Source organism: Harpegnathos saltator, unplaced genomic scaffold (assembly GCF_003227715.2).
Source record: "Harpegnathos saltator strain DR-91 unplaced genomic scaffold, Hsal_v8.6 scaffold33, whole genome shotgun sequence".
Classification (NCBI taxonomy): Eukaryota; Metazoa; Arthropoda; class Insecta; order Hymenoptera; family Formicidae; genus Harpegnathos; species Harpegnathos saltator.
The window spans coordinates 154,855-166,064 of record NW_020230128.1 but is presented as its reverse complement, the minus strand read 5'-3'; the positions used below and the strand labels follow the sequence as shown (position 1 = coordinate 166,064).

Genomic DNA, 11,210 nt, shown 5'->3' with positions numbered 1-11,210 from the left:
CCACTCGTCTCTCGTCCCGTACCGTAATAAATCAACTGGCGAATCCCCGGCATTATTATTGCTAGCTAATAACAATGTAGCGACGCGTTTGTCATCAATTGTATATAATACATATGGAAGTCAGTCTAGACTTGCTAGACGTTACAGACGCGATTGTGTATGATCTCCGTGCGTTTCCCTTTTCTTACGCTTGACTTATTGTGTCATCTAACATTGTATTCCAAATATAGCAGAAACACACGACTTACGTAGCAAAAAGATTGCAACGAATTCCTATTCCTCGAAAAGCTTTAAAACAAATTTAATAGGAAAATTTATTTTCTGAATTATAGACACACACACATACATTGAGATCAATTTTCTTGAAGAATCCTTGCAACATTCGTCCCTTAGTTAAAAAGGAACGCACGGTTTTCACACAGTTTAATGATTAACGGGTGATAGTGATGCTTAAGTACATCCGTCGCTACTTCTTTACGTCTGTCTGTGTACATGTGTAATTTAGCGGAAATATAACTCTTACAATACACACGCCTCAATCTCTCGGTCGTCTTATCGGGCATGCCCCGGAGACGTCAATCATAAAACTACCGTATGATATAAAGGGATAGAAGCCGCACGGACGTCCCCCGCGCATCTTCTTCTCCCTCGGTGCGTTTCTCATATGTATATTTACAATGTGTCCGTCGTTACAATAGTAACCATCCGCCCGTCGTTCGTTCAAGAAACTGGGATTGTTCTCAGTTCTCGCGAGTATCGGCAAAAAAACGTACTTTACAAATGGCAGCGACAGTGACCATGAGAGCGGAATCAATAAATTGATAACGTAGCCAAATAATAGTTGTGTGTAATCCATCATTATCATGCGGTGCATAATCAATCATTCGGTGTATAATCATATTATGATTCGCGGATGCAATCACTGGTGTTAAATGGTAAGAAAACAAAGAGTTTCCTCGAGTTACCCGTCTAACGCGCAGCGTGGAGCGCGTGTAATGTCTTTTAAATATTTTGCACAATTTCAACAATCGCAGGCAGCTGACTTTCTGTTAATTACGGTATAAAGCAACTTAAAATATTATAAAAGTAACAAAATATTTTGTTATTGACGTGATGTCAGTTGTAAATGATTAGTAGAGAATTGTAATTTCACTACATTGTATACATCTTTCTTGTAAATTCATTATTATCAATAGACAGCCCCAACATAGCATTATATATTTTGCATTTAACAGTCTCGACGTAAATTATCTATATCTTGGCCTATTTTTCGCCAATTCAGTTTTGTACAGCAAAAGCAACAAGTTACTTTTGTTAATAACACATACCGGAAAAAAGATATATCGAGTAATTTTCGATACAAGTGGTCTTACTGCGCGACGTATCATTGTACGATGTACGACCGACTCAGCCACGTCGTAATCAACGATATGACCGACTAACGTATCTCGATCTTTCTTACATACATGTACGTAAGCATGCGTGCACACATACGTACACACAATCACACATGCACACACACATATATATATGAGAGCTTGGTATATCAGCCAATTGCGATAATACTTTTACTTGATTTCGCTATTCAACCGCGCAACAAACTAGCCCGTATTATCATAGCTCTAACACGGGCGCAATTGCTCCTGTCGGATAAATTTGTATAAACAATAAATCGGAAATCACATAATTACTCGCAAATTGACAATTGAATAAAAAATACTGTCACACACACATCACAATTTTCAGACAGCCATTTATTCGTCACTTATTCGGTTTTACGTGGGTGTACATATATTGCATATACTTATTTGGATAATTTTGCGTGATTGTATCTGCGTTGTTAATCCGCAAATCCCCTACGTGTGAAATTACGTGCAGCAGGTACATCTAATATTGCCACTTGGAATCAGCGCACAAATGCGTAAGAAATATATTCCGCGTTGAATCTCACTGTTAATCAAATTATTCGTAATCATTGTATACTATATCTCTCTATATATAAGTTTGTACGACATCAGTAACGATTAAGAGTTTTCAAAACATATATGTAGTTAACATATATGTAAAACATACATGTACTTAATCGATGAGGACAATAAAAAGAAATAAACAAGAAGTAGATAAGATCATCGAGAGATATCAGTGAAATGTAGACATCAGCGCAAACTGCCTCCCGGTATATGAAAATGCACGCGAAGCGAGCTATCGTATGTACAGCTCGCGTCGCGATTCGGACCTATCATTACTCGGTAGTTGAAGTACCTTCGTTGCGTAAAAATGTCTATCCAATAGCTTCATCTTGAGAAGTGGATTGCATGGCACAACAGTCGAGTTCAGGACAGTTCACCGGTACAGGTCATAAGCATTATCACTCAAAAAGCTCAAAGCTCCCTCGCGATAGTTTTTGCTTCATTATGCAGGGAAGTTAAAGTCTCTCTCACATACACAAACAAGAACATACACATACACACCTATTTGCCGATGATTAATCGTATCTTCGGATTGTTCTTTGGTCATCTCGAGATACTTTGGTTAATCTACTCGCGGTACTCGCTTATCACAAAAGCTAACAATTACCTTTCTTCCTTTACACCTTTGCACGAAGTAACAGATAAAGATCGTGTCTCCTAGCAAAAATAACGGAGTGAGGAGAGGGGGAGCAGACTATTGTCTAATCACCGTAGGAACTAACAGCACGGTTTTCTCGCAGAAAAACACGATACGAACACGAAGCCCTAATTTTTCGTCAGAGCGATAAAATTCGCGAAAGAATATATACGTGAATCGCTATAAATTTACAAAAATCTGCAAAGACCTTACACGTGTTCCATCTCTAATGGTCATCTGCGCGATTCGTACACTGTGAAGGTACTGTCTACGAAACCGGCCGCGAAAGCCACGCGATGCGGATGAAAGTTCAGACAGCTCACCGGGCTTATGCGCGTACCCATGAATCCCTCGTGGAATTTTATCGTATTGAGGTGGTGGCCTGAGGTATTGTAGACGCTGATGCAGTGATTCGTAGTGCCGCTAAGATGAGAGAGAAAGAAAGAGTGAATAAGTTTTTACTTTAAGCAACTAGTGAGAAACTTATAGAAATATAAAAAATAATCGTTCATAATTTATAAAGAGTTATACGACATTACACGCTTCAGATAAATTTTACGTAGTGATGACGTAAGTAGGATAACATTTAGTGCGCCTACCAAGCAAAAATATGAGCCACTTCATGCGCCGTTAATGCCGCGATGCTCGGTGTTATTTGAATCGTGCTGACGGAAGAATTTTTTCGAAGATCAAAGATCTTTATGTCGCCCGATGAAGAGCCGGTGAATAGTTGGGGCGCTGATGTCTTCCTCAGAAATGTGCCCAGAACCCAAACACTGTGTTCCCTCCATGTCATAACTCTTGCTTCTGCAGGAGGTAATCGCCGATCGAAGAGTCTAACTGATCCATCACCGCAGCCCAATGCCATGATCGAACCTGTAAGCAAAACTTTCAGCTTTACATAATTTACGTTTAAGCCGCGCAAGTAACACACATCAAGATACAATAATCGAATTTCTCGTTTTCAAACCGTTTTATATATGTATGCGCGTGACGTTGACGAAATTCAATGTTATCAAAGAGAACCTATCAACGTCTCTAGAAATCTTTTTTCTCAAACAACCAACCTGTGCCGTCAACGTCGAGGGAAGTGGTACAACAATCCGCGCCTGTCGGTATATCTTGCTTCTTCAATTCCGTTTCAGCGTCCCAGAGTCGCACAATGCGTACGTCACCCGTTACTGCTAGAGTGAGTGATTTCTGTTCCCATTTCGTGACCAATCCTGCCGTCACTGGAAACGCGTCACCGACAATTTGCCACGGTAATTGTGTACTTATTCGTTCGTTCGTATACCTACTCAGCCCCGACGTTCCTCGATACGCACCACTGGAAGTCTTAGTCGCAGGCTGCACGTCTGCCAGAGCCTGCCAGGCGGTAAGTAAAATTGGATCAGGACTGATTGTGCCGCAGTAATTCTTCCACACCCTCACGGAACCATCATCGGAACCCGCCATCAGCAGAGTCAGGTCGTGCGAATTGATGAACTCTAACGCGGTGACGTGCGATTTCACCTTGTTGCCACGACTCGCGCAATATGTCAACTTCGCACCACTTTGGTAATCCCATACTCTGAAAAAGTTTTCAGAGTTAGTTGAGAGGATGGTTCTTCCCTCCATCGCACATCTAAAATATAGCGAGCGTTCTTTAAGACGAGAATATTCACATACCCGAAGCAATCTTTCAGCGCTACGGCCAAATGCGACTCGAACGGATGAAAGACCAAGATCTGGGGAGATTGCGGACATCTCACATGACACACCTGCGACTCCACCTTACTTTGCGGGGCGCGCAGCTGTTCCTCCTTCGCATCGTGCCTTTGCTTCTCATTGCGTATAAATCTGGCAATTGAGAGCAATATCTTTCGTTAAAACAGAATTGAATCTAAATAAATGGCTAATGATTAAGATGTTTAGAATATTAATTCGGAATTAGAAAGTACTAGCTTACCGCCATTCTCGCTCGAGATACGGCTTGCTTTCTACATCATCCATTTCGTTTTCTAAATTAGCAGGTTGAGCAAACTGTGCGCAGCTCCATTCGACAAACTGAGAGGTAGTCAATGGCGTCTTGAATCCAGGCACTTCGTCCGTCTCTTCAGATATCTGTACAATTATAGTATAAAATATAATATTGCAATTGACAGTTATATCACAATATTTAACAAAGAAGAAAAGAAGATGACAAGTTCGCACATCGTCTAGGACGATTTCGTGATAAGCATAAGGAAAAAAAAAACAATCATGTTACCGTATTAGGAACTGGTTTCCTATTGCGACTACTATGCGGTAGAGCTCTCGAAGAACGCAACAAATCTGTTCCAGAATTGACAGCGGGCGGTGGTGATTCTCCTTTGTTATTACTAATGCATAGTAAGTAGAAACAATTATCATTGCGACCTAAAATTAGATAGAAATTGCAAAATATAGACGTCGACTGACCTTAAATAACTAGTTCGATTCGACGGAGATGGCGGAAGAGACAACGAGGAGGAGATTTTCGTTTCGGTTACCTCTTTCGGTGCCGAGGACGCTTTTACCTAAAATTGTCAATTGACAGTACCGTTCGTAAGAACTCAACGTGATTGTACAATCAAGTTCTTCAAGTGGAACTTTAGGTATTACCTTATTACGAACGTGATTCGTCACTCTGTGAGACATAGCACCGACCACCGGATGAGGATCGTTGTCGAGATTGCACAATCCATGCCATAATTTCATATACACGCTACCGTAGGAAAGGCTCGGTAAATTTCCGAGCGAGCTGTGACCTGTGATCAACAGAGCGCAAAATTCACAAAGCGTCACTCAAACGTAAGGAATATTTTACTTAAAGAGAGAAGAAAGAGCGGGAGGCTATCATATAAAGCTTATGCGAGAAGAGTATTGAGAATAGTTTAGCACTAAAACGAAATATGGACTATGTACGAACATGCAACGAAACTTCCAATCATTATTACCAAGTGACTCGCAAGGTTTCCTCACGAACTCCCAATTATTACCTGGCACACGAAAGAATCAATGCAAATAATTGTTATCCAGTACTCGAACACAAGTATAGGGTGGAACAGCATTCGTTCGTCATTGTATAGGTGAAGCTAGCATAAAATGAGAAATGAACGCCACACCACCCCATATGATAAGTTTGGACTATTCTTAAACACATTGTCTATGTCTCACCTAGACTGCTAATGGACGACGAAGACGACACCCTTTTAATACGATCTTGTCCGAATCCGTCGATTGTGTCTATGCTGTAAGTATTATTAGGGGAGAGCATCTTTAATCTATCCCGCGAACTAATGCGTCTCATGCCACTGAAGGGTGACAGAGTCTCTACAATGAGGTCCTTCCGACTGTGCTCCTCGGCTAAAGCTAACGTCACGAAGGAATTCTCGAAATGCAGCACCATCCACTGAAGAGCCACTGCTAATTCCTGTAATAGCAATCGCGTGATCCATCGTTGACGGTGCGGGTCTTAGTCGACTCTAGATTATGATTTAGCGACTCACTTTTCTAACTAAGGGCGACATGTCGTGAGACACTGTATTGATAAGCGTCATGGCTATAATTTGATCAATATTGTTCGCATGTTCGCTTCTGGTTGTAACACTATTTATAAATGTACCCAATGCATATACACTAGCCGCTCGAACCTGTAATAATGATAGGACATCAGCATTACATGTCAAGATCTATGAATATGATAAAAATTTTGGCAGGATGATGATGATATATAATTGATTCGATTAACTATGAACATATAATCTTACTATTGATGGTCATTAAGTGCAGAATAGAATTTAATGTATAAGTATAATATATTTAATCCTTTCTTTTCTTTCCTATATTAAGTCTGCCTCAACATTGCGTTTTGTTCCAGCCGATCTTATAAACCGATTTATTTACATTAACATATTTACACTGCGCTCGATCATGGTAAATATAAACTATGCGACACGGTCACAAAACAACTGAATTTTAATTGGATCAGTTGGAAAGAAGTTAGTCGGAGGAAGCACAGAGTTAAAAACAATTCAAATCGTTTACCTCCGGCACAGGGTCCTTCAGTAACATAAAGAGCTTTTCATGAGCGATATCTCTGACGCCACACCATCTCGCTTTGTCGTAATTGTGCCAAAGTCGCGCCAAACATAAGCAAAGCCACTGCCGTAACAGTGGGTTCGTGTCTCCCAGTTGCTCCAAACATATCGACACGAGATTACCGTGATTCGCGGCCACCTGACCTGGCCGGTAATCGTTCACGATACTAGCCAATACAAACGCAGATAACGTTCTGTGCTCGCTCTGAAATGTAACGATCAAACATACTTTTGTTACAAAAGATTTTACCTGTACTGTCTGAATGTAAATGTCGCATAAAATTAGACGTAATGTATGAGTTACCGGAGTAGAAGTATCTTGCAGCACGGACAAGAAATATTTATGGCCTCCGTCGCGCACGAGATCGGCTTGACAGGTCTATACAGTTGAAAAATTGTATGTAAAACTATAATATATTTATAAACTAAAAAAAGCGGATAACAAAATAGAGAAGTACGAGACTTACGTTATCTACTGCTAAGATCTTTGCCCAGATAAAAACAAGCAACGGCCGAAGCTCTTTGGCATTGCTTTGTAATAATTTCAGGACATAGGGGAAGATCCCCACGCTAAGCGCCAAATTTACAGCCCATGGACCGAGATCAAGGAAACGTCCTAACAACTCCAACGCTCTCAGTCTATGAACTTGACTCAGTAACACTTGAAGAACTATCGGAAGCTGTTCAGGCGGATTGCGACTCTGTGATCCTAAGGTGAGCCACACTTGAAACGCTGTAAGTTGATCTTCGAAGAACGATGAGTGCACATAACGGTCCTCATTATCCAGGACCGTCGGCAGCTGTGCTAAGCACAGATCGAGCGCCATGTCCCAAGCTTGCCACATACGATGCTAGGAAAATACATATGATACATGTGAGCAAGATATGCGATGATACACTTCTGTTTCGGACTCAGACTACAATAGTTGGAAAAAAATTTACTTGATAAGTTGGTGGTAACTTCGGGCAGGAGACTGGCGTGCAATCGTAAGAGCGAAGTATTCTCTCAGCCAGTAAAAAATTCCTAAAGAGACTAGCAACTAGCAAATCCTGTCTGAATAACCTCTGGAATAGATCTATAAATGAAGCAATATTTTGTATTATTTTATCGTATTAATCCACCAGCATATGGTACCTTCCTTTCTACTGAATTGCTAACTAGATTTGCTACCGTGAGGGTAGTAGTGCTACTGGCTGTGTTGCTGGCTTAGCTTCACGCGGTGCGAGCTACTGTACTAGCTAGAACTCAACTCTGCTTGGAAAGCATCGAGTAAATAAATAAATATGAAGCAAACTGTCGCTGTTGTGATACATTGTCAGAAAAATATAATTTTTAATTATCGAATCAATTATTGTGCTGCTATGTAATTATATTTCTTATATTTTCTCGTTTACTTCAAAAACAATAATTTTAAAGCAAAAAACATACATTGGTCACTAAAGATAATCTAAAGCAACGTCCTGATTGGCTTTGACAATAAGTTAGCGCAGAATCACATAAGAAAATTAGCACCAAATCTATTACGAAAATCCAACAGAGCAACCAGCAGTATGGCTAAGTAGTAATCTAATTTTCAGCAAAATATCCAGTAAGATAAGAAGCCAGTACATAAATATGTAAATAATCCATTAAGAAAAAAATATATATTGTGTGCCGGTGTCTTTATTAATGAATTAATATTATTAAATTTTCTTTATTAATGAATTAATATTATTAAATCTTTATAATTGAAAACACTCACCTCTTGGCAAAGTGTTCCACGCTATTGTGTCGGTAATTGCAGTAAATATCCAATTAAGCTCGCCTAACATTGTCCTTCTATCAGTCAATTGGCCAGGGATTCTGAAACGTTCAATTTTGAAGATTCATATAATCATTTCGCTGTTATTTCACGGGAAGTATTTAGCAATGATGTGATAGAATCTTACTTGTCAAGTAGATCGAGCGATATGTTCGGAACTAAATTAGCTGTACTCTGCATTGCAAACCTACATAAAAGAAAATATATCAATGAACATGAAAGTTATTTCTGCTTAACTACTTTTATGTAATAATTCTTACCAACGTATTGCAATTTTTATTGGTGTCGTGAGACACGATGTAAATATATCCGCGGGTAGATTTGGATTCATCGGTAAAATCTGATTGGCCGCGCATGCTGCCAATTGAATACAGTTCTTGTAGCACGGTGCCGCTGGACTTGCTACACTAGTCGCTCGATTTTGCTGTTTCTCCATCTATGAGTAAAGCATCTATTAGATCCATGCAAATGTTTTACGAACATGACAAGATATTTTTAGCAAAAATTTACATTATCTACCTCGTACTCTTTCTCATGCTGATCAGCAAATTGTTGAAAGGATTCTACAATAATACCCGCGTTAGAACAATCGTACACATAGATACTAGGTGCACCCATCCACGTTTGCAAGTCGTAAACCGACAACGGAATGTATTGTGTATATGTCTGTAACAATGAATGATATATACATGTAACAGGCGTCATGAGAAAATATAATTGCACAACTTTAATCCCGCTTTTTTACACTAACCCTATTGAACACCCAGATTTCACCATTAGTTGTAGGTTTGGGCACACCATGACCATTGTAATGAAACAAGACTCTCTCCTCCTTGGCATTGCGTCTTAAGGATGTACACAGTTTTTTGACTTCTTCCACAGTTGGATCTAAACTTTGTTTGTAACGTGCTCTCGGCTGCCAACGTTCATATTGTTTCTGTAGATTTGAGCCTATGGTCTCAAGAGCTTTTTGAGGACTCACTGACAAAGGATCTAAAAGAATATTTACTTTCAAGTCTTGTAACTTCTAATTTGCATCCACTTAGTGTTCCACTTAATCGTTTTATCGTTAATAAAATGCTTATAAAAGATAATATAAATTATTTCACGAATAGTTCGATAGACATGTTGTGAATGAAATAAAATTCAAATTCAAATTCAAATGACAGATCGAGACAATTCGATTTCAGTCCGACACCTGGCGGAATCTCGTAGAAATCACGCGTATGAAGGAACCGCATACGGTTCGTTATTCACGGTACGCACATGCATAACCTCAAAAGTAATAATTACATAACATATGAAATTCGAGGGGAGGGAAAGATGTAAATAAAGCTACCTATCCAGCACTCGAGGCGCGCACAAGGCTGCGTCTTGACGATATCAGGCGGATCGACGCCAACGTTCAAACATAATACCAGGGCCACGCTCACAGTCTTCATCTAGAAAAAAGAAAAACACACGTGCGCGGTCACATATCGATTTGTTGGCGTACATACGTTAGCGAAAGAAAAATCAGTCTTATTCTCCCTTTCTCGCTCCTTCTGGCATTTAACTTTCTCGTTAAATGTCATGAATTTCGTCATATCGTATCATAATGTTTTCTCGACCACGTTCTCTCAAGACGCCAATACATGATGTATGTGTAGTGTTTGTACGAACACCAGTTTCACCATCGTCTAAGTCACTCGAACCAGACGCATATTCTTTTCTATGTCGTTTTGTGCACATACCCGCTCCTTCATCCGCCAAGTCTGACTGATGTTATTTACGCCTTCGATCGTGCCGTTATGACGAGGCTTGCAAAACGCCAATTGCATCTGCCAATCCTTCTCTGAGCCGGCCCGTCTGGGCGTGCTGCTCGTTGTCATTGTCGTCGTTGTTGTCGTTGTTGTCGCTGTCGCCGCCGCGACTGCTGTCGTCGTCGTCGTCGTCGTCGTCATCGTCGTCGTCGTCGTCGTCGTCGTCATTGTTGTCGCCGTCGGTGAAGACGCCTCGTAGCACGCCTTCATCCTAGCATAGCTTACTGACATTTTCGTTTGATTGCAATTGCAGGCACTATGCGCTAGTTAATGCGTATCCGTGATCACACTGATTAATTAGCGTCGCACTGGGTCACACTGGGTGTGTAATCACGCACGCATCAACCGACATCCACCACGCGATCGGAATATAAGAGCGTCCCTTACGAGGCGCGACCCGTCGAGTTTGTCACTCACGCCGCCATGTTCTCTCTCTCTCTCTCTCTCATTTTCACTCTTATTCTCACTCCCTCCCACTGCTCTCTCTCTCTCTCTCTCTCTCACTCCTGGCCGTCGCCATATTATTGAGATGGGCCAACATGTATGATCGATATGTACCAATGCTCGATTTTGCTTTTCAATGTTCGATTCCACTTATCGAGATTATCAAGTCGGAATCCTTAAAGTCGATTACTTATAAGTCTCATTGATCGATTGTGTCAAAAAATTCTCTGACCTTTCGTCGCGCGAGAATCTAAATATTTCCTTAGACGAGCTGGAAAAGTGCGACTGGAAAACTACGCATAATTTTAATTGATGTGAGCGATGATTAAAAGAGACGGTAATTAATAAACATTTAAACATCATTATAACACCAAATAGTAGGAGATCTCCTACTATTTGGTAGAATCAGAGATGCACAGAACTCATCAATAAAAAAGCGATCAGCTGAGAATTAA

General features: G+C 40.4%; 1 protein-coding gene across 3 annotated transcripts; it reads right to left on the bottom strand.

The window, feature by feature from the left end:
- Positions 1-203: 203 nt before the first annotated feature.
- On the bottom strand, positions 204-10,735 carry raptor (regulatory associated protein of MTOR complex 1). Of its 3 annotated transcripts, none has more exons than XM_019843610.2 (23): positions 10,243-10,735; positions 9,849-9,951; positions 9,261-9,502; positions 9,020-9,175; positions 8,770-8,945; positions 8,637-8,696; positions 8,450-8,550; positions 7,650-7,783; positions 7,175-7,558; positions 7,012-7,086; positions 6,655-6,912; positions 6,117-6,260; positions 5,785-6,040; positions 5,565-5,606; positions 5,230-5,375; positions 5,047-5,144; positions 4,856-4,967; positions 4,556-4,710; positions 4,276-4,446; positions 3,933-4,177; positions 3,675-3,839; positions 3,207-3,483; positions 204-3,030 (listed from the first exon to the last, which is right to left on the bottom strand). In XM_019843610.2, exons 1-23 carry the CDS (start codon positions 10,540-10,542, stop codon positions 2,841-2,843), a joined length of 3,990 nt encoding a protein of 1,329 aa, XP_019699169.1. In that variant the 5' UTR covers positions 10,543-10,735; the 3' UTR covers positions 204-2,840. The 3 variants fall into 3 exon arrangements, with proteins under 3 accessions (XP_019699169.1, XP_025155975.1, XP_011147796.1); XM_011149494.2 differs by having other exon boundaries at positions 2,841-3,030; positions 9,029-9,175; positions 10,243-10,542; XM_025300190.1 differs by lacking the exon at positions 5,565-5,606.
- Between the last annotated feature and the right edge of the window lie 475 nt (positions 10,736-11,210).

What these genes read in the sequence shown, in the direction of transcription:
- raptor (XM_019843610.2), bottom strand. Translation starts at nt 10,542, where the DNA reads ATGTCAGTAAGCTATGCTAGGATGAAGGCGTGCTACGAGGCGTCTTCA. An exon ending in AAGAGTACGAGGTAGATAAT is followed by an intron (nt 8,946 to 9,019) that starts GTAAATTTTTGC and finishes CTTTACTCATAG; the next exon opens with ATGGAGAAACAGCAAAATCG. An exon ending in CGAATCACGTTCGTAATAAG is followed by an intron (nt 5,145 to 5,229) that starts GTAATACCTAAA and finishes TGACAATTTTAG; the next exon opens with GTAAAAGCGTCCTCGGCACC.